At 48.5% G+C, this 22,799-nt stretch overlaps 1 protein-coding gene across 1 annotated transcript in view; it reads right to left on the reverse strand.

The window, feature by feature from the left end:
- Nucleotides 1–1,834: 1,834 nt before the first annotated feature.
- PTDSS2 (phosphatidylserine synthase 2) overlaps nucleotides 1,835–22,799 on the reverse strand; it is a 29,672-nt gene continuing 8,707 nt past the window's right edge. Inside the window, exons 3-12 of the mRNA XM_054275129.1 lie at nucleotides 18,418–18,500; nucleotides 13,855–13,922; nucleotides 12,230–12,364; nucleotides 11,196–11,246; nucleotides 9,633–9,746; nucleotides 8,487–8,605; nucleotides 7,706–7,820; nucleotides 5,938–6,083; nucleotides 2,923–3,108; nucleotides 1,835–2,074 (exon numbers count right to left, since the gene is read on the reverse strand). Coding sequence (XP_054131104.1) covers nucleotides 1,918–2,074; nucleotides 2,923–3,108; nucleotides 5,938–6,083; nucleotides 7,706–7,820; nucleotides 8,487–8,605; nucleotides 9,633–9,746; nucleotides 11,196–11,246; nucleotides 12,230–12,364; nucleotides 13,855–13,922; nucleotides 18,418–18,500 — 1,174 coding nt within the window. The 3' untranslated portion in view covers nucleotides 1,835–1,917. The remainder of the gene's footprint in view (nucleotides 2,075–2,922; nucleotides 3,109–5,937; nucleotides 6,084–7,705; nucleotides 7,821–8,486; nucleotides 8,606–9,632; nucleotides 9,747–11,195; nucleotides 11,247–12,229; nucleotides 12,365–13,854; nucleotides 13,923–18,417; nucleotides 18,501–22,799) is intronic.

Raw genomic sequence — 22,799 nt, forward strand, 5'->3', positions numbered from 1 at the left:
AAACCCCTCCTTTTTAAAGCCAACACTTACCTTTGGGCAGCTCTCCATGAAATCAGTGTGACCACAGGTGGGATTCCTGCTCCAGGTGAGCTGGACACTCCTGAGTGTGGAAGCAGGAGCTGGCATCTCTGCCCTCCCACAGGGAGGATCCCATTTTAGGCCACACAAAACGTTATTCCCATGAGGAATCGTGGCTTCCTTCCACCTCCCCCCTTTGAGGCTGCTTTGAGCACTGCTCCCAGACACTCACCAAAGGATTCCTAAACCCAGGTGAGTTTGCAATGAGCAGAGTTCACCTTTTTCCCTGAAAACCTGGACACATTCCTTACCTCAAGGCCAAGCATCCATCCATCCCCATGCTGGAGGGGACACAGCCCAAGCTCCCCCTCAGCCCCCTGGCTCTGTGTGTGTGAGGTGACAAGAGAGGACCCCCAAAGGACACACTAGCACTCAGAACTGCATGGGCAGGACCCAAACTGTCCCTGGGATCGCCTGGATGCACACAGGTGAGTCAGTGCATCATGTATGAGGTCAATTTCCCACTTTTTACACGTGTACACTATTTGAGACACTAAAGCTGGGAGAAATGCAGATGTTGGCGTCATTCCCATACAGGACAAAACCAGATTAAAAACCCAGACGTGTGCTGGGCAGCAGCTCTGCAGGAAGTTTGGGGCTGCACTCTTGGAACTGTACTGTGGTGTTTGTGCCATGTTCTCCTGGACAAACACTTCCCTGAAAAGCAGCCAGATTGGATTAGGCAGTGTCAGGGTGACGTCAATGCCCGGGACAGCGACGCGAGGGCTCGGAGCAGAGGGGACGAATCCGTGTGGCTCAGTGCAGCTCTCACATTTTGGAATCATGACCTGGGGAAACAAAGCAGCCCAGGCTTCCAATTCCCTCCCAGGCTGCTGAGTCACCAGCACAAACACTGCCTGGCTCAGGATGCTCCCTGGCTGTGCCGTGCCAGGGACACGTCTGGGCCTGCTGGTGGCAGGGGGACAGGGATGGGGGTGTGACGCTGCAGGGATCTTTCCCAGAAACCCCCCACTCTGGAGCTATCCTGGAAGGAACAGGGCAGCGACAAAGGGTGGCAGAGCCTGATGTGCTCCTGTCAGACCCCAGAGCAAACCCCCTGCAGCAAGGACAAAGAAAAGAACTCCAGACTGATGGGACACTCCCGGTTTCTGCTTGTGACACGTTTTACTCCGCAGAGCAAAGGCAGGTTGGCCTTTCTCACTTCACCTTCCCTTACATTTAAGAGATGACCGAGACTAAAAGAGAAATTAAAAATAAGAGCTAAGGAGAAGTTGTCAGTCTCCCCAGAGCTGGGACACACCACCCACGTGCTGCAGGCTGCTCCAGGGTGCTGGAAGTCAGAGGGATGCCCCGTGGAGGGGCTGGAGCAGCAGTGCAGCGTGGCACATCCTGTGCAAGGAACGCAGCTTGGCCACACGTCCCCGTGTACCCGCGGCCACCCCATCCTCCTCCGCAGCTCCAGGGAGTTCCAGCAGGAAGAACAGAATTCACTTCCCGTGCCTGGTCTCTGTACACTCCAAAACAAGTGTTGCTAATGCCCAAAGGCCCCACGGAGCTCTGGGTTCCCTGGGAATGGAGCAGCAGGTCCCTGTGTGCCGTGCTCCCAGCCCCATCTCCACAGCTGGATCCCAGGCAGGCACACAGCACCGGGGGGAGGCCCTGCCCCGTGTGCAGGCTCAGCACCGACCTCCCCCACACACACACCTCCTCTGGCCCTGCCCTGGTGACACCAGGAGAGAGGGGGCTGTGCCAGGGCCATCCTCCCCGTGAGGACTCCCACACACTGGAACGCTAACAAGGACAATGAGGAGTTAGGTAGGGTAAGGTTGGGGCTGTGCACCAGGGCACCACGAGTTCCTGTCAGCCCCGTGTCCGTGCTCAGAGCTTCCTCTCCCGCAGCTTGCTCCCATCGGGCTCCTCCAGCAGGGCTGAGTGTCCATCCCCATTGCTCAGGCATTTGTCCTTGTCGTGCCTGTGCTCCTGCCTGTGCTCCTGCTTCTGCCGCCGGATCTCCTTGTAGCGCAGGGTGATGTCCCTGCAACACACACGGCACACGGCTCCAGCCTGCAGGAGAGCACCAGGGAGCCTCTCTGCACCGAGCTGCTGGGGATAACAACTCACTGGAGCCTCTGGCTGGGCATTGCTACCACTGCTGATGGCACTGATTCACTGGCACTTTGTGTTTCTGGCTGGTGTCCTGGCTCTTCCCACCTCTTCCAGAGCACAACAGCCAATCCTGCAGGAGCAGCCACTGCTGCCCCCTCCACACAGCATTGCACTTCAAACAGCTGTGGAATGATTTGGGTTGAAAGGGATCCTAAAGCCCATCCCCTTCCACCCCCTGCCATGGGCAACCTTCCACTATTCCAGGCTGCTCCATCCAACCCGGCCTTGGACACTTCCAGGGATCCAGGGGCAGCCACAGCTTCTCTGGGCAGCCTGTGCAGGACCTCAGCACCCTCATTTTTCCCCACACCACACCTAACCCTGCTCTCTGTCAGTGCAGAGCCATCTCCCTTTGTCCTGTCCCTCCAGCCCCTGATATGTGCAGAGCCATTCTCCCTTTGTCCTGTCCCTCCAGTCCCTGATATGTGCAGAGCCATCCCCCCTTGTCTCATCCCTCCAGCCCCTGCTATGCAGAGCCTCTCTCCAGTCCAAAACCGGAAGGCTGCTAATTCCTTAGGCCCTGTGCAGCTGCTTTCTATGATCCAGACAGGAAGCTGCCAGGATCAGGCCCAGGGAGCTCCCTGTTTATTTCAGAACCTGCACCCACCCAGGAGAGCTGTGCCCTCTCCCCAGGCACTCCCAGGGGGCACATTTGAGGATGGGGGTTGAACAAATCCTCCCAAACCCCTGTCCAGCCCCAGCTGCAGCCCCACTCACCGGATGAAGAAGCGCCAGGCTGTCCAGGTGAGCACCAGGATAATCCCCAGGATCCAGCACTGGGTGATGTAGAAGGGCAGGGAGAGGGTGAGCGTGTAGGGGTCGTACTTGACCACGATCAGGAACTCCGTGGCAGTAATAGCAGCAACCAGCCAGGCCTGCTGGCCCAGCTTCTTGTGGAACTTCCTGCAGGGGAAACACAGACAAGAACATCTCATTGCTGTACAACTGGGGATGTGGAGAAATCTGCACAAAAAGACAGCTGGGGCAGGGATTTCATTCAGCTTGGCACAGTCCTACATGTCTAGTTCAGATCACACAGGCACTAAGGCTCTGCAGGATGACACTTTCATGTTGGTGTTACTTCAGTTTCCTCTCAGAGGCTCTAAAAGCAAGAAAAGTTAAATTTCACCACCACACAATGCAGGAAGTGTCCCCATTCCCAGGTAAATAAATCCACATGAAACAATTCTCTGACCAGCCTGAGACCAGCTGATGTTCAGGGTATGGTTCCAAACAGGACCACACACAAGGCCCAAAGCCATATTTAACACAAAGTGGAATTCAAGCTATACTAAACCATCCAAATACACTGGGAAAAATATGGAATAAATCAAATGTATGTGAGTGCTGATGCAGAGGGGATGAGTGCATTCCTTCTTAAAAGGTATCCTGCCTGGATGAGCTCAGATGAAAGGGCTGCAGAAACTGCTCCAGGTGGTGACAGATTAAATGGGCAGAGACCAGCCCTAACCCACAGGCAGAGAGATGAAAAGAGAAGCAGCAGATCTCTCACAGGGAATTCCAGTGGCTGGGATGATGAGGGCAGCTTTGTGCTCTGCTGGGCTGCTTCCTCCTGTGCCATCCTTTCCCTGACAACAGAATCAAAGATAACCCCAACACAAGAGCTGGGCAGCCCCTAAGGCTGCTGAGGAAGAGAGCTGGTTTCCTGCCCTAATATTCAGGAAAGATGTGAAAGATTTTTCTTGTGAAGAAGGAGATAAAAACTCGTGGCCTTGATGCAGACTCCTTGGAGGTGAGAGGAAGACTCCATCAGGAATGTGTGACTAGGTCAAATGCTACAAATGCATCAAGACACTCCTGGCCAGGAACATTTCACACATCCAGTCCTCGGGAACTCTGAGGCAGTGAGTGGCGTGTGAGGGCTGGAGAAAGCTTCACCCCTCTCCTGGGGCTGTCACAATTCCAGGCACTACACTGTCACCATGCTCAGCCCAAGGTCCTGCAAGCAAAGCCCCACAACTGCCCGCAGATACTCAGAATGCTGAATGGGAAGAAGAATTCTTCACGTTGGAATTTCACTGCTTTCTAGACCCAGCATTGCAGGGCTGGCTGAAGAGACCTCCTCAGTTCATCCCAGCACCACCAGACAAGGCAGTGAGCCACGTTTTTGTCAAGGAAGGACAATAGAATATTCCAATCTTTGAGCATTAAGAGTTTCCAAAAGGAAAAGGTCAGCAAGGTTTCCCATGTGATGTAAGCCAGGAGCCTCTGGTACAGCCTGCTCTTCCCAGCAGGAATAATGCACTGACTTTTGTAAATACAACCATGGAACAAATCATTCTTCCCCTCCTCTTCCCCTACAACACCATGGGAAGAATCCTGAAGGATCCTTGGCTTGAAATGATGTGCAAGTGAAGCTGGTAAATGGGGGCAGATCCTCTCTGCCAGGATGGCCTGGAATGCAGGAAGGGATTACAAAACCCTCTGCAGAGAAGGTGCCAGGTAAGAGCTCAGCTCTGCCCTTCTGCAGGAGCAGCCTAATGTCAGCTTGATGCTCTGGGGGGCATCAAGCAGAGCCAGGAACCCCAGGATGTGGGGACAGTCACCTCTCCCAGCAGGAGGTGGTGGCAGTGACAGGGATGCACAGCTTGGGATGAGCTGCTCTGGCTTGTGGAAAGAACAACAATCAGAGCCAGGGATGAGGCACTGGCCAGGGATGGCTCTCCCAAACTCCTGTGTTATGCCACATGGCTGGACAGAGGGCAAAGGAGCTTTTCCAACCCCAACACAAGAAGATGAATGGTGCTAAGGAGAGGAGCTCAGCAGTGAGGCAGAGACTCTTCTTACCTGTGAGTTGGAGGCACGTCCCAAACCAGTAGGTCCAGCACCAAGGGCAGGGCATCCTGCCCCTGAGGAATGTCCTGAATTCCGACTAAGCAATGTGGGCTGGCCCTTCTTCCCAGTTCTAGGAGTCAAAGCCTTGCAAGGGAAACTGATCTTCAGACCATGTTGGAACCCTAAATTCTGAACACAGACACTTTGTTGCGTTGGTCAGCGACAGACAATGAACACCCCTGGAAGCCAGGCGGTGCCTTAGGCTGAGGATGTGGGCTCAGGCAGGTTGTGACATTAAAAGAAAAGGTGATTTTGAGAACAAAGCTTTCTCAGCTCTCACATGGTCTGCAGAAACAAAAGCAGCGAGGACAAATATGATGCTGAGGTGGGAACGGTCTCGAGTACATGCACTGCTGTGTGTGGTGCCTCACCTGCAGCACACCCTGCTACCCAGGGCCTCTGACCTGCAAGAGGATGCCAGGAGAGCTCCAGAGGGCCAGGGGGAAGAAAGCTCAAGGAAAGAAGTGCCTTTAAGAATAATTTTTTTAGTCTGGGCCCAGATGTCCCCAGAGGGCACATCCAAGGACTGCAGTTCCTGGCTCTGGTCTGGAATCAGAGCGCAGCGCTCTGCCCATGAGCCAGGGGCACTCCAGCTCATTTCCACACTCCCTTCTCCACAGAGAGATCATATACCAGACACTGAGGTTACCACAGTGCACACACAACGCCCTTAACAACAGCTGCTCTCTGACCAGGGGCAGTGAGAGCGGTACCTCCGGAACAAAGGAACACGGAGCGGATGCTTTGGGATTAGGCCTTGCTGTCCCTGACAAGCTGAACTGAACTGGTGCCCGAGATGGATGCCAGCAAGCTGGAGCAAGTTGAAAACAAAGCACGTGGAGCTCGACATGGCAAGTACAGAGAGGAGGGGCTTACGGGTCGTCCATGAAGTCGTAGATCTCCCTCATGGCCACTCCTCCCACGTTGACAAAAAACACCAGGCGTAGCAGCACCAGGTAGTGTTCAGGGGGCATCCACAGCACAAACTTCAGGTAAAACGTGTTCAGCTCTGCCAATAAAAACTGGGAGGGGGGGGGAACATTGGAATTACATTTGGAAAATACCACTGGATGGAGCCTGGAACGCCCCTCTCTCCCTGAACAGCTCCCCCTGTGCATTTCGCAGCATCTCTGAGTGAACCATCAGCACCAACCCAAAACCAACTGGGCTTTTAAACATTTCCTCTACTTTGGAAGAGGCACTAAAATTCACAACAAAAAGCTGAACAAGCAGTACCCTCAAATTTCAAGCAAGGTTTTGAACTTCAAACCAAGAGGCCAAAGTACCTGCACAAACACTGAGGGCAAATCCCAGCACAGCTTTTCCTTTCCCTGCCCTTCAAAATCCAGCTGAGGGAGCCCCACCATAACAAGAGGCAGAGCTGCACATCCTGGGGGGCTGGGTTGGGTTGTTTTTTCTCAGTTATATAAACTCACCCTCAAAGCCAACTTGGGAAAGTTGATTATAAATTAAGAGCAAAATGTTCTCTGCAGCAGCTGCCCTGGCAATGTGCTTAAGGGAGTAGAGAGACACCAGATTGTCACTTCAAAAGAAGTGATAACAAAGGGCATTAAGCCTTGCTGAAACCCAAGGAGTGAGCCAGAACCTGAAGCTGCTTGGAACCTGTCAGCTGAAGCTGAGATGTGCTAAAAGAAACATAATCCCACAGTTCAGTATGAATTCACTGGGATCTCTGTTACAGCAGCACCTAAAACCCCATTTCTTCAGGGTGCAACCAGCAACCTTTGGGGAAACATCTATTTTATTTATATTATACTCTTTCAGTCCTCCCACAGAGCAGGCCTGGTGTGCCACATAGGCTTGGCCAATGTGTCCTGCAGCAGGAATCAGGTGCTGGGAGTTTGTTCTGGCAAAACACAGAGTTCTGTCCTGTGCCACTGAACCTGGTTCATGCTCAGTGCCCCTGGATCACCACCAGTGTCACGGGGATGGATTTAGTTAAATTTCACAGTTGCTGGGCTGAGATAAGTTTGAGTTGCCCAGAGCACAGTCAAGTGACATCCCATGGATGGCACAAAGTCCCCTGGCTGGCAAAGGGGCAGAAATGGGGAAAAGGAAGGGTAAACTGGGCAGTTTAAATGCCTGTCAGTCATGTGGGTGACAAGTTCAGCTTCACAGGCACTGGTATGAATTTCAGATGCTGCATTCCCAGCATAAAACAATTCCACCCACTCAGGTGCTGTGTGTGCAGTGAAATGTTTAAAAAAAATAAAATTCTAGGAGAACTGAATGATTTAGGCAGATCTGTACTTCAGGAGTGAGCTCAGAGGAGCCAGAGGCCTTGGATACAGCCCCTTCCAGCTGTAATGTGACCTGCAGCTGCATAAAACTGAGGGATTGGAGCTACTTTCACCCACAGCCAGTGCTTTGGGGAGCAGCATCTTGCTGAGAACACAAAGATCCCAGTTCATATTGCTCCCAGTGCCAGAACAGTGGGCAGCAAGCAAGGACGGCCCTTTCTGCAGTGAATCTGTCACCTGTCCCAGAGACACGGACACAGCCCCCTGTTCTGCGGGATTGGGAAGGGATCCCTGCTGGCCTCAGCTTCAGGAACACACCCAGAGCTGCAGCCTGAGTGCAGGACCTGGAAGAGGGGACAGGAGGGCCAGAGAGGTGTCCTCACCACGAAGATGATGCCGCAGACAGCGAGCCACCTGCGCAGGCTGGAGGCCGGCTTCCACTCAAACTTCACCCAGCTGTAGGGGGTGAACTGGAACACAATCCTCTTCATCTTGCCCCTGGAAAAAAGCAAAATAACCACTGCAGCCTGAAGGGAAAGCAGGCAAGAGGCATCTGCCAGTGTTGCCATTTGAGACACCAGTTCAGATATGCAAAATGCCTCCGTTTACTCCATTAAAATCACAACTTAATGAGATTAGCTCTGAGCTTGTTATTTTAATTATCAATTTAAGCTTTAATATACTACACCCACTGTTGTAAGCAGTTCTGCTCTGCTCAGCAAAGACACTACAGAGCACCATGGGTCATTACTGGTACACAACTACAAGGGATTTATTAAATTTTAATTCCCAGTGTCCCAGTTCCTGTGAAGTTCTGGTTACTAGGGAATGCAAAAAGACCAAACAGATCCTTGCTGTGAATGGGAGCATGATGCCAGCTTGGATTCCTGCACCTCCTTAAACCATTTCATCAAATAAGCTCATTCCCACAGGATGCCCTCAGTCCCAGCCATCAGGCAATGTTTGGGACACACAGGTGGATTTCCAACAATCCCATTCACAAGGGGAATAAAACTCTCCAACAAACCTCCCTGCAGCAATAAGTCACTGGATCCTGGAGCCACCTGGGAATTCTTTAATCCATATTAACCCAAACAGAACAACCAAGCTCTTGAACAGGGTCCTTTGTGCTGTGCCTGTGGAGTTCCCTCCTCCCCAACTTACTTGTAGGTTGGAATGTTCCAGAGCCCTTGCCACTTGTAGGTTTTCAAGGAAAGCCAGGACAGGGTCTTCATCCCACAGTAAATTCCTAACCCGTTACATAAGATCACATCCATTATCCACTGGAAGGAGAAACACAGGAATGATGCTGGGGAAGGAACACTAGAGCTTGGCAAAGGGAATCACTACAGCACAGCCCTGCATTCCAAGGAGTGGGACAGAGTGTTAATTCCACAGGTTTTCTGAAGGTTAAATAGCTTGGCTTGATGTATCTAATAATGCCCTGACTTTTGAAAACACAGCCATGGAGCAAATGACTCCAAGCTTGGGTCTTTCCCAAAATCCATCCAAACACAGACCCAGAGCTGTGTGCCCTGACTGCAGGGAATTCTGATTGCTCTGGCACCAATTTGCACCTCACACGAAAATAAAACACAACTTTAAAAGGGTGTCCTGTAGCCATGATTTTTTCCTGAAAAATCCTTTCCTTAGGATTTTTACTCCTGAGAAGCTGAGAGGCCTCAGGAACAAAATGTAAACAATGGTTATCTGCTGCTGTGGAATGCAACAGGTGCACTTGTGATTTGTCTCATGTTGGTGTTTCTAATTAATGGCCAATCATAGCCCAGCTGTCTGGACTGTCTCAGTCAGTCACAAGCCTTTGTTATCATTCTTCTTCTATTCTTAGCCCAGCCTTCTGATTAAATGTTTTCTTCTATTTTTTTAGTATAGTTTTAGTATAATATATATCCTAAAATAATAAATCAAACCTTCTGAAACATAGAATCAGAATCGTCTCTTCCCTCATCCTAAGACTCCTGTGAACACCATCACAGTCCCTTTAAACTCACACCAAGTTTTGCCTTTCTCTGATTTTCAGACTTTATTGCTTTTATTTGCTTTATCAGCAAATATTTGAAAATGTTCAGGTACAGCTTTAGATCCTCCCTGTGGTGTGAAACAAACCCAAACAAATATTTAACCACGTGCAAGTGTCTGTAAGACACAAAATGACAGAAACAGTGACAAGCAGGTCACAAACTGAACAGGGAGCAGTCACACGCGGGATACAACCCAGCTCTCACCACTTCCCAGCCCTCCCTGTAAAATCTGAATTCCCAAACAAACCCCGATCCCTGCAGTACATACATGATCCCACCAGCATTCACTGAAGTTTGGGAGCTGGTGCTCCAGGCTGTACTCCAGGAACTCAAACATGACACTGATGATCATGCACATCCACCAGTCCCGAATCATCAGAGTCTGAAGGGAGAAAAAAGCCTTTTAAACAGCTCCTAAAACACATCTACAGTTGTAGATCCTGTCTCCAGTATCCAGAAAAGGATCAGGAAACTCAGGACAATGTTATTTTTGTGATATGATGGTCCAAATGCTCACAGGCCTCTCAATTTATCACCATTACCTGCACAAGAGACAAGAAAGGCCACTGAAGAAAATCACCTCCACCCCAGCCAAAACCAGCAGAGGAATACAGATTATGATAAACTCTGGTAAAATGGGATTCAGCAGGAGGGAAATGAGTTAAATGCATGGAATGACTGGGTGCTCAACCACCACAGGCAGCATCGTTCTTACAGTGCTCAGAAAAGGCTTTTCAGAGCCTTTTATGGGCTCTAAACGACTCCAAAGCCACAATAATTTCTGATGAATGAGGCCCATTCATTCTCAATATTGCCACCCTGGTGCTTTGGGATTTGGGGGAAAGAATCCAAACACAGGCCCATCTCTGTTTATTGAGACAACACTCTCAACTTCCAGCTTTTAATAGAGAAATAGGTTATTATTTAACATATTTAAGAGAAAAATATGCTATGGCCCTCAGGAAATCCACCAACCAATCTCCTTCCAGCTGAGCAGCCCAGCTTCTAATGCAATTCTCTTGGAAAATAAAGGATCCAAGTTTTCCAAATTGAGAATTCAGTTCATTAACAGAACAAGCTGAAGTCCAGGTTTTCCCCATGCCCAGCAAATTCACCTCTGGTTTTGAGGTGAGCCACTCACAGAACACATCTGCACTGTTAAATGAAAACACAAACCAACAGTTCCAGCTTGTTTCAGAACAGCCAAGCTCTGTCAGTTTGTTATTACAACAGCAAACCCAAACAAGGTCTGCAGGGGGCAAAATCTCCTGAGTCAGGCAGCCTGCTTGGGTTAAAAAAGGTAATATTTAGACCAAAGTAATCAGCAAAACATTGCTGAATGTTCTGCCAGAGACAGGCACAGCTGGAATTCCTTCTGCAGTTGCTTGATACCAACTCAAAAGTAACAAGAATTAAACCAGTGCCCATTTAATGGTTTAAAATCCTGATCTGATGCCACTGGGAAAGCAGCAGCAGCAACAACATCTTCCTTTGGGAACATCACTGTCACTGCCAGCCCCACACTCCACTTCCAAAGGTCATTCCAACATTTCTGCTGCTACAGGAATTAAGTTTTTTATTGATCTGACCCTAGGATGAATCCCTATGGAGAAGGAAGGAGCCTGTTGATGTAACAAAGCTCTGGAAATAAATGAGGTGCCCTAACCTGGGAGGAGACAGGAAAAAAGGCTTTTGACATATTGATATGTATTTTCATGTATTACAAACAGCCTGGTATAAGTGACCAAGGCCTGGCACCACAAAAGCAGCAGCAGTGAGGCTTTGGGAACAAAGGAGCAGAGTTTCTAAGTTGAAATGAGTCATTCCTTACCTTCAGGTACCACCCAAAAAAGTGAGCAGGAACAAATCCATCCAGCTTGTCCTGAAAACCAAAAAGAGAGTGAAGGTCACAGCCTTTTTATTTTTTTTTCCCAAGAAAAATGCAGCAATAAACGTCTGTTTTTCCCACACATAAATACTTGCACTCCTTCATCAGGAAGGAATTCAGCAGAGCTCCTTAAATCTTACCAGCCCTGCCAGGCCCTGGACACAGTGCCTTTCCCTCTGCTTTTATCAGATCCCAGGTATTCCAGTTTTTGATGTACTGAGGATTTACAGGGTGGGATTTACACCCAAGGGTGCTCCTCACTTCATGCAATCACGGAGCTGTAATTAACATCATTCCTTTGCCCTGGAATTTCTGCTAGTGAGAAACTTGATGGCTTTTAGGACTCAGAAAAGCCCTGAACTAGTGCAAAGTGTCCTTGCCCATGGCAGGGGAGGAGTTACACCATCTTTCCAACCCAAACCATTCTGGGATTTGGTGGTGCAGCTTTAGGGCTTTGTGCCCCAGGGTGACTGAGGAGAAGGCTCCTCAAGCACACCAAGAAATCCAAACTCTGAGGGGACAATTTGACACCAAACTTGACTGAGGAGAAGACTCCTCAAACACATTAAGAAATCCAAACTCTGAGGGGACAATTTGACACCAAACTTGACTGAGGAGAAGGCTCCTCAAACACACCAAGAAATCCAAACTCTGAGGGGACAATTTGACACCAAATTTGACTGAGGAGACTCCTCAAGCACACCAAGAAATCCACACTCTGAGGGGAAAATCTGACACCAAGAAGCTGAGAAAGAAGAGCTGTTGAACCCTGGGCAATCAGGTAATTGGGATCCAGAGAGACACACCCCCAGGTGATGGACAGGAAAGGTCAAGAGAAGAGAAATGAAGAGGCTGGAGAGTCACTCACAGGCTGTGCTCTGATTCAGCACTCAGCCAGACCCACAAGTGCACTCTGAAGAGTTCAGTTAAGTGGGTTTTCACCCAAAAGCAGCCTCCTGAGTGAGCCTGCTCCTTACCCAGATGTTGTGGAAGGGGTCAGTTGCATTGCCAGGGTCATAGATGAGGCAGTTGCCCCCGTAGTCCCTCTCAGGCAGAGGAACCCCCAGGTGTGGGTCGATGTACTTCATGAACTGCCGCCCGTCCTGCACCGTCTGCGGGAACACAAACCAGGAACCCTGAGGCACTCACACACCTTTAAGAATTAAGAATTACCCCCTTCTCAAATTCCTTGAGGAACAATTGCTGAAATGAAGTCCAACCTGACTTGGAGCCTTTAATCCTAAATATTAAGGGAATAAAAGGCTAGAGAATGACCTTAAAGATGAAAAATCAGCGATCTTTAATGCTTTACCCCAAGCCACTCCTCTGTGCTCCCCATCTCTCCCCAGCTCATCCTTCCCAACACCCATTTCCAGTAAGGTCCCATGCAAACAGCGAAGAGAAATCATCAAAATGACCAAAATGTGAACTCATCTGTCACTAAATCAGCCACACTTTTGCTGAGCATTTATTTCCCAATGGAATCACTCAGTGTTGTGGTCAAGGCTCGACCCTGCAACATCTGTGACAGGCAGCAAAGCTGGACAAAGCCAGAATTAATTGAGTAATAATACAATTACAGAATAAACTGCTGAACTCTGGGACAAGTTTCAGCCACGAGCAAGCTTGGATTTGCTGTCAGGAAGTTCAGCCACCTGCAGACTCAGCAGAATTTAACCTTATTTAAACCTGGGCAAGGCAATGATGTATTTTTAGTGGAGAGCTGAGCAACAGCAGGGAGTTCCTTAACCACTAAATCTCTGCTGACACCACACGCTGCCACAGGGAAGAAAAGCCATTCCAGGCTTTTCTGGTGGAATTCAGAACTGCACCAATAAAAATCACTCAGTCTGACTGCAGCTCCTCAGGAATATCATGCTCAAGGATGGCTGGAAAGAAACCAGGGTGATCAGTCCCATTTTCTCAAGCTCACATGGCCTCTAGAAGCAAAACTTTTTTTAAAAAAAAGCGTTCCCCACCCGTCTCTCACACAAAAATTATTTTTAGAGCTGGCCTGATGAGTATATTGTCTCAAAATGTTTCATTTTAGCCTCTGAGAATTGTACAAGTCAGGGGGAAGTTCTCAGTTTACTAAAGGACAAGATATGGTAAAATGTTTCATTTGGAAGCACCAAGGGCACATCTTTCTATGAAAAGCCTCCTCCTCAGCTCCTGCCACCACACAAAGCTGGGTGTGAAGTTTTGGATTATTGCAAAACCCCCACACCTACAAAGAACCTGTCACTCCAGGTAAAAGATATTTCCAAAGGTGAAACCAGGTGAATTCCCCTGAGTCACACATGGCCCAGCAGGGCAGAGGCTGGACTGTGAAACACCAGCTGCTCAACATGAATTCCCTCACCAGCTCATCTAAAACCACTTCAACAGTGTCTACCCTGGGCTGAGGGTGACTGGAGGTCAGAGCAGGTGAAATATTTTTATATTATCATTTCCCTCAGCCTCACAGTCTCATTAAACAGCCTAATGATTCCATCTCACCAAAACCAGCATCTCCTGTAGTCAGCAGGAAAAGAAAACATCACAAAGGAGTTGATCCCCACATGGAAGTGGCATTTAGGAGCTGGAGGTGTCAGTCACTTACCTGGAAGAGGATGAAGATGAGGAAGAGCTCATAGACCACGCTGACACACAGCCAAAACCTCCAGTAAGCTGCAGAGAGACACAGGGGATGTCAGCAGCAGCTTTGGGGCAAGCCATAAATTAAATTATTCACTAATTTCAGTATCACAGAATCCTGGAATGCTGTGTGTTGGGAGGGACTGAAAGCCCCTCTGGGACACCTCCCACTGGCCCAGGCTGCTCCACACCCAGCCTGGCCCGGAACACTTCCAGGGATGGGGCAGCCACAGCTTCTCAGGAAACCAATTCCACCTCAAGGGAGGCTCCCACCATGGAATTACAACTCCCAGCTCCCAAGCACAGTGCTCCCCACCCTCTCTCCCTCAGGGATACAACCAGAAAGGAGCTTGAAATCCCACACAGGCTGCTGTGTAAGTTTGCTGGAACTGCTCAGGCACTGACCTGGATGTGGGAGAAGGGATCCAGGTCCAGCACACTCCAACCCAACAAACTCAGCAGTCAGGAAGGGGAAGGAAAGGAATGTGCCACCTGCAGTGCTTTCCAGCAGTCCCTAGAGGAGAACCTGATCCTTCCTGAGCTTTCTCCCTGCTCTGAGGTGGCCTGGGCTGCACAGACACACCCAGGGCAGGCTGGAGTCGTGTTCCGCAGCCCAGCTTTGGCCTGGGGACAGGGTCGTGTCCCCAGGGGCAGAAAGCATTTCAAAACCCCAAAGATAACTCCACTTTTACTTGCAATGACACCAACACCAAGCAGACCAAAGGTTCAGCAAGGCCTGTCCATCAGAGATGCCATGCAGAGCTCAGCTGCTGCTGGGAGCCCTCCCCAGATGTGGGATTACAGATGTGCACACACCTGAACCAAAGGGTGCTCAAATTCCAGTGGCTGCACACTCCCAGCTCCCCTGCCAGGCTCAGCCCTGGGTCACAGCCCATCCTGGATGGGCTCATCCATGCCCCTGATCCATCCAGACACCTCTGGGCTCTGAACTCCCTCAGTATTTCTGTCTCCTGCCCTGAGCCAGGGTGGGCACAGACCCAGCTCCAGCAGTTCTCCCTACCCAGATCCAAAAATTCCACACAAGGGAATTCAGCAAAACTCACAACACTCTGGGTGGACACTGAAATTCCAGAAATGCCACACAGCACTCTCAGGATGAGAGCTGCCTTTGTGTGTTTCCTGGAATGGAGTTCTCCTTCCTCAGGTCCATGGGGGAGATGCAGAGGAATCCCAGCAGGATTTGCCAGGAAAACAAGACCCTCTCTGTTAATTCCAAGGCAATGTAGGCACTTTGATGTTCAAAGCAGGGCCAGGCATAAATTACACAAGAATGATACAAACAGAGCCTTACAAACAGAGTTATCAGCACAGAACCCCAAATCAACTCCCCATGGAGATCCTCAGGAGATGTTTTCTCCCAAAACATGTCTTCATCCAGCTCAGCCTCAAGTAGGAAATAAATTATTTAAAAAAATAAAAAAGAAAACCACCACAAATCAAAACAACAGAGAAACAATAATAAAAAATGAAACAAAAAATACCAACTCCACACATTTTTAAAAGCAGCCTCTGACACCATCATTAAAAGAGGCCACAATGTGGAAGGTGAAACATTTTTGCAGCAATCCTGCTAAATCAATTTCATCAGAATCACTTATTTTACATTTCTGGGAAATAAAAAAGAAAAAAGGGAAAATAAAAAATGCAGGTGTGGCCTGCAGAACAGCAGTTCAGAGCTCTGTGACAGCTTTCACCCACTTGTCTTTCCAAAATGCATCTTAGGAAAAACCAAACAGCAAAAAAAAAAAATCCTCCATTGTCACAGGATTATTTGGAAGAGAGGAGCCTCTTCCCAAACTGGCACCAGCAGGGAGAATTAACCTTTCACCACCACACTTCTCCCACCTTTAAATGTCACTGCCAGATATCAAAAAAATGCCCTTTTTTCTAACCCATAAACCTCACACCAGAGATTTTACACTGCTCACAGTCAGCAAAGTGACAGATTGGTCCTAAAAGTGATGTAGCACAGAAAGCAGAGAAATCTAAATCCTTGTCTGAGCTTTCATTCCCCTCTGTACACTGAGCTGTGGCAGCTGCTGAGCAGCCTCAGAAAATAAAAAGATAATTTAAAATGGAGATCTGGCGCTGATTTAGTGCTGAGGTTTCTCCCCAGCTCACAGAGGTCCCCCAGAGGTTCTGAACACACCCAGCACCTGCACCCCAAATGTTTCCAAGGCTGTACAAACACTGCTCTCTCTCCTGCTGGGTCAGGCTCAGCGTTAGCTGTAAGGTTATTTTTGGCACATCTCCAATGCTCGTTTTCCTTTAATTCACTTCCCATTTTGCCTCCCTCCAATCAGGGCTTTCCTCCTGAGTGAGGAGGTCCCCACTAATCATTGACACACCTGATAACCCAGGGATTCCTGGGATCAAACATTAAACTGCTGCCTTGCAGGGATTTGGGAACAAGGCATGAACATTCCAGCAAGCTGAATCCAACCAGCCTTTCCCTATTTCTGCTCAGAGCCTGGCCCACTCTACCTGAGGGGCTAAATGAGTAAAAAACACAAAAATCTGGGTTGTTTGCCCAAGGAAAACACTTGTCCTGGAGCTGCTCCTTCCAGTGCTGCCCTTGCCTGCACATTCCCACTGTCCCAGCCCTCAATCCCACAGGTTACTCCAGACCCTCACAATTGACTCCCTGACCAGCTCATCCTGTCACACAGCCTGTGTTAAGTCAAAATAACTCCTGGTGAAGGCTGGGAATATTAAAAGCTGCTTCTCAGGGCATTAATAACTGTCATGGAAAATTTCTTTGGAATGACAGCATGGATGTGTTATCTTGACAGGCAATAAAGCATCCCTGGGCTCCCACAGCAGCAGCTCCAGGAGAGGAGCTGGCAGGGAGAAGGAAGGACATCTCTTATCTGCAAATCCTAAGGAGAGAGGCTACTGATGCTGGCTCTATCCAGGATTAGTTCTACCAGGAAATGCTCCCCAAATTTGGCTGTTCACCCACCAATGAATAAATGGATCCTCAAGCAGAGTTTAAGATCTGTCCCTTGCACTGCACTGCTCCCCTGGGGATAAAGCAGTGAAGGTTTGGATAGAACCAGTGGAAAATGGGATAAAAGCAGGGCAAGTTGGTAAAGCCTTGTCTGAACAGTCATAGCTACTTATTTCCATGACAATCCTACAATTCTGAATTACAGGGAGGCCACTGGTGTCTGTCCATGCAGCAAATTATTAAACTGGAGGAAACAGGGGCCTGTGTGGAATCAGCAGGGAAATGGCAAAGCTGGATGAGCCCCTGGCTAAAGCTGGGAATGCTGAGAAGGCAACCAAATAAAGAAATAAAGCCACCAGTCTGGACAGGAGCCACTAAGGTAGTGGCTGGGATCAGTTTCCTTAATGGCCTTACTGAAAAGTAGGTTAATGACACACAGCAGGGAAGGCAGGGACAGCAGAGAAGATGATCCCAGGGGACTGGAGTGACAGAGGAGCTCCTAACACAGCTCCATGCTCTGGAACCAGGAATTTGGGAAGCATCACATCATCACAAAAATCCCCAAAACAACCCTGCAGCTCTGGAGAGGACATTTGAAAGCAGAAAGCTCAGAACAAAGCCAGAATGTTATGGGGAAATGCGACATTGGGGGCAAGACTGAAAGCCAAACTTCCCTGCTTTGTTCCAGGGAACAGAACCAGCCCAGACAAACCCTCAAAACCTGGGTGCACCCAAGTGTCACTGGGTCCTCAAAAGGAGCACTGATTTTACAGCAGGAGCCACAATTAACTGGAACAGAAGGAAAGACTAAAACCTGCCATTTAATAAGAAAGGCAAATTTAATAAAGCCCCAGGTGTGCAGAGGTGTGCTGAGGGCACTGCTCTGGAACCACACCTGCTTGGCTGGGGGCTGTGGGGTGGCTGCTGGGTTAAATTTCTGGCATAAACCCAGCTTTATTTGGCTGTAGGAGAGCGCAGTGCTTTCAGGAACATTATTTAAGCCCATATGAATTCCCTTAATTCTTCCTCTTTCAACGATTCACATCTAAAAACAGGCAAGAGATCAAAGCCATTTAAATATTTTCATGTTTCACCTGCTATTCCATTACCTGGAAGAAGTTTGCGTTGTGCTTTCAAGACTTCCAGTCTTACAAGAAACCTTTAAAATCATAATCAAGGGCCTCTAATCTCCGGTGGAAAATGGACATGGAGCTCAGGAAGTGCTCCTGCACTGGATACAAGGTCACAAGTGCTGTCCCAGCACAGAGAGGAGAAAAAAAATGAGGATAAACAGGGGAAGTTCAGGTTTGAGAACTTGGCAGCTCTCAGAGAGGTTTTTAGCTACATCAGGAAGATCCACACAGATCTGCAGCTCCATGGAAGCCCAGCAGGGTGGTTATGGAGGAGCCTCCACGATCAGTGTGCAGTGCTGAGGAACCTGTGATTACTGAAATTACAACTTACCTGCTCTCCAGGCAACACAAACATTTACCTCCTCCCTCCCAGAGCAGGCAGCTGCTCAGGAGGATTTGAGGGAGCCCAGCAAGGTGAATTTACCTGGGTGAGGTCTTGAGAATGGTCCATCTTTAGCTTGTGTCACCCCAAAACACAAGAAAACCAAAATACTGGCGACGATTCCTCTGCAAGGAAAAACAGAGCACTCTGGGTTATTGCCTCATCCTCCTCCTGAGACTGCAAATTATGTTCTCTGATGAAAGAAATGTCTGGCCCTTGTTCTTTAACTGCTCAATGTGTCCCTCTTAAATGGATCCAGGCACCATGCAGAAAAAAAACAGCCAAAAAAAAAAGGCTGAGGATCACAGCAAGTCAAACACTTCCCTGTGTCTGGGAGCAGCTTTTATTCCCACTGGCTCACAAAGACACACAGGATTTAGCAGTGAGACAGCTCTCACTGCTCCACCACATTTCCATGGAATTTAAAAAGGAGCTGTCAGACTTGTCACCACTCCAAAACAGCTTCTCAACCAATTAAAGACAAGCAGGAGCTTTCCAGACCACACCAGCACTGCTGCTATTTCAAGAGCTGGAACCATAACACTGAGCCTAAGGAACATAACAGAGATTTTAAATAAAAATAAATTATCAGACCAGAAGCCCAAATATACCAAAGACCTACGACCCTGGGCATGTTCCTTTAGTTTTAATGGATTAAATGGCATAAAGCAATCCAAAGTGCTCTTTTTACTGCACTTCAACTCCCACTGGATCCTGCTTGCTGTCTCATTTCACCTGCTTAAGAGCTGGCTGAAAGGATGGACAACTGGCAAAGAGCTCATCCCATGTTTGCAGAAAATGATGCAACCCCTGACTGCAAACAAAATGGCTTAGCCTGCAGAAATCACACAAAATACCCAGCAATTTTGCTGCCAGAGAGAAATTGTTACAAACCAGAAGCAACAGGAGATTGTTTGTGCTTTAAACATGTCAAAAAACCTTTCAAAACAGAAGACTAAAGGATTTACAGAAACTATTTTATAACATTCACCTCTGAATATAAATGTTTGTGCTTCCTGAAAATAAAAATGGGGTTTAGTTAACAGATGTAACTCAGTAATTTTGCTTGCTTTAAACACTGGGAAGCACACCAGAATTAGGTGCTGAATGGATCTGTGAATAGACAGTTCCATGGGGATTTCCAAAGATCTGGAGGGCAAAACCCCTTTCACCTGACTTCCAATAATGAGAATATTCTGCATTTTGAGGCCCTGGCTGCATCTGGAAGCTCCAGTCCTGTGTGGTGTGACAAGCCCAGCCATGAACTGAGGGGTCCAGACCACTGCTCTGGCCTTGGGAGGGTTCCAATTCCAAAGCTGAAATTCCAACTTTCAATTCCAAAGCTGGAATTCAAATCCTGGATGCAAATCACCCCAGGAGCTCAGCTCTGCTCCTTCCTCTAAACCCCACTCTAGGCCCAAGAGCTGCTGTGCTGAAATATGCTGGGCATCCAGGTACATTCACTTCAAGTTCACCACAGGAAGTTTGGAAACAAATCGAAACAAACGAATTTTCATAAATAACCACACCAGTTCCATTTCATTATTTTTTTCTCAGTGATAACAAAACTTTCCCTCTTATCCTCATTAATTTACCTTGCAATGCCTCAGCAGCAGCCTGGCCTGAGGCAGGAATGCTCCAGCACCTGAGAGGGGCTCTGCTCTCCTCACCTGGCTGGACACAGCCAATGGATTTTCCTGAGCAGCAAATCAGGAAGGCACAAAACAGCAAAATGTGTCCACAAAAATCATTTTAGCACTTCACCAAATTTAAAAAAAAAAAAAAAAAAGAAAAAAAAAGGGAGAGGCTGGCAGCAGCTCCATCAGCACAAACAAACAAACTCTTGTTTGTGCTGAGAGTCGATTCAGACACACACGACAATGAGGAGCTGTGCATGGCCCTTTGTCCTGGGATTCAAGGAGGCAGCTCCCACTCCCTGTGCCCTACCGGGCTGGATCCATGCTGGCACAGCTGGTACAACCCCCTGGGGCACCACAAGCCCTGAAGAGAGCTCTGGCCTCCTGCTGCCTCCATTTCCCTGTGGGTGCTCAGCCAGAGCAGCAGGAGATCAGCATGCAAACCCACACACCCCTGGATGTGTCCCCATGGAAAGCAGGGATTGCCAAGAGCTGCGTAAAAAATCATCTCAGGAGAGACATTTCCCAGCTGGAAATTCAATGTACAGCCCTGAAGCACACCGGTGCTTTTAAACCTGAATGTGTTTTTATGGAGGGAAAAAAAAGAACTTTTTTTTCCCCCCAAGACACCCTGCTCAGCATTCCAAATATTTGGGAGCTGTGGATTTCTTCTGTGGCATGCAGAGGAGGTGCTCAGTGTTGATCTGGCTGCACTCAGAGCTGGAGCTGAGTCCAGGCTGAACAGAGGAGAATGTCACAGCTGTCAGTCAGGATGAGCTACCCCATGGCTGGGAGAACAGTGGGAATAAAGCTCTCACAACCAGACAGGTTCACAGCACAACCTCTCCTTGCCTAACAAAGTTCCACTGTTCTTACACCGGGGGCAGTTTGACCACACGTGTGATCCCAATGAACTCCTACTACATTTACATAGAAAAAGCTCCTGCAACCTTATCTTAAAAAAAAAAAAAAAAACCAACCTAAACAATCCTGGTTTAATTGTTTCAGGACAGAATTCCTGTGACAGATGTGCAAACACCAGTCTCAGCCATGGACACCACACCCCGTGAGCTCAGAGGTTCGGGTCTTGCCCATCACTTCTGCTGTGAGCGATCCCACAAATCCACCTCTCACCCTGCTCCTGCATGGAGCATTTTATAGGGTGACAAATCCTGATTTTATAGGGGAGAAGGTGGGACTATCCCACAACTCCAGTCCGGGGAACACAAAGCCAGCAAATTTGGGAAGTTCACCCCAATTTACTGCTCTGAGCAGCTCACAAGGACACCTCAGGCAGGGCATGGGAACAAAGGAGGCTGGAGCCTTTGGAAGTGAGTATTTCAGACACTGCTCCACTGTCGGTGTGCAGCAGGTGGAAATAAAAGCCCGTGACAGCTCCAGACTCTGCTCCCTGGTGACAAACCCCCCTGGTCAGCAGGCACCAAGTGTTCCCGAGGAACACCGGCACACAGGGACAGCCTCGTGCTGGCTGGGGCTGGAACTGCAGCACAACACAGCCCCACACCACGGCTGGCAAAGGTCTCAGGGCAGGATGAGGGATTTTAAATCATGGATGCAAAAAAATCTGTGATAATTTGGGCTGTGGATACACTGATGCACACTGTGCTCATCTTACCCTGCTCTGAAATACCTCCTTTCATCCAGAGAGACATAAAACAGGGAATATTTGGAAGTTCATGTCCAAGCCTCAGGATGCTCCTTTTCAAGGATTTTTGTGCCAAGACCTTGCAGAGTTGCAGCAGTGAGCAAAGCCCATTTGCTGCCCCTTTCTTGGCAGGATGCTGTAAATTGATTTTAACACCTGGGCACTGGATAAGCACACAGCAACTCGTGTTTCCTGAGAGAAAGACCCACCTGCTGACTAATCTTCCCTGGGTTTGTTTTGATTAAGGCAGCCCAGGCTCTAAGCTCAATAATAAGATATTCCACTGAGTCACCTTAGCTCTGTATTACTCCCTAAGGATGCATCATCACTTCTCTTTCAGCTCTTCCCCTTCCCAATTGTGAGTGGCCATTCCAGGCCACGCCACCCCTCCAGCCTGGCCTCCCTCATTATGCCTGGGAACAAAATGGCATTTATTTGTTCACACAGCAACCTTCCAGAACCTCTCCCAGCTCCTGACACCTTCCAGCTTGTCCCATGTCACCCCCATGTGAAATCCCAGCTCTCAGTGGGGCACAGTGGGAGTTCCATTACCCCCAGGCATTGTGTAACCACCAGAACAACAGCCAAGATTATCTCAGGAAATACCACAATTCCTGCATCTCCAGCACAATGGATGCTATATCCTGAGTCACTTCAGAAATGTACAAAAAGAGGGGAAAAAACCCCTTCAATAGCAAGGGGGAAAATTTCATTATATTTAAGAAACCAGAGCGGTAGAAAACAATTATTTTCTTGCTTCTGCCAATGATGCTTTGCAGCATATCTTTAAAACATATTTAGCTTTTTAAAACACCACTTTCCTAGCTCCTTTTTCTTCCCTGTTGTATTTTAAAAGGGGAGAAATTCGACCACATTGGATCAGTTTAAATTACAGTAGGAATTGACCACACATGTAAGATTCATTCTTATTTCCCCAGAGCTTCCCTCTGGGCTACACATTCTCACAGCAATTTTCAACAACAAACAAAGATTTGTATTGAAATCTTGAACAGAATTTTACAAAGAGCATTTGAGCCAGAAAAATTCAGTCACAGCCCCCAGCATTTTGAAGTGTTGGTTATTTTAAGGAAAGGTTATCTTTAAGAAAAAGCTATTTTAAG

The sequence above is a fragment of the Melozone crissalis genome, unplaced genomic scaffold (assembly GCF_028551555.1).
Source record: "Melozone crissalis strain CALT ecotype California unplaced genomic scaffold, PUWL_Pcris_2 ptg000018l_1, whole genome shotgun sequence".
NCBI classification, from domain to species: Eukaryota; Metazoa; Chordata; class Aves; order Passeriformes; family Passerellidae; genus Melozone; species Melozone crissalis.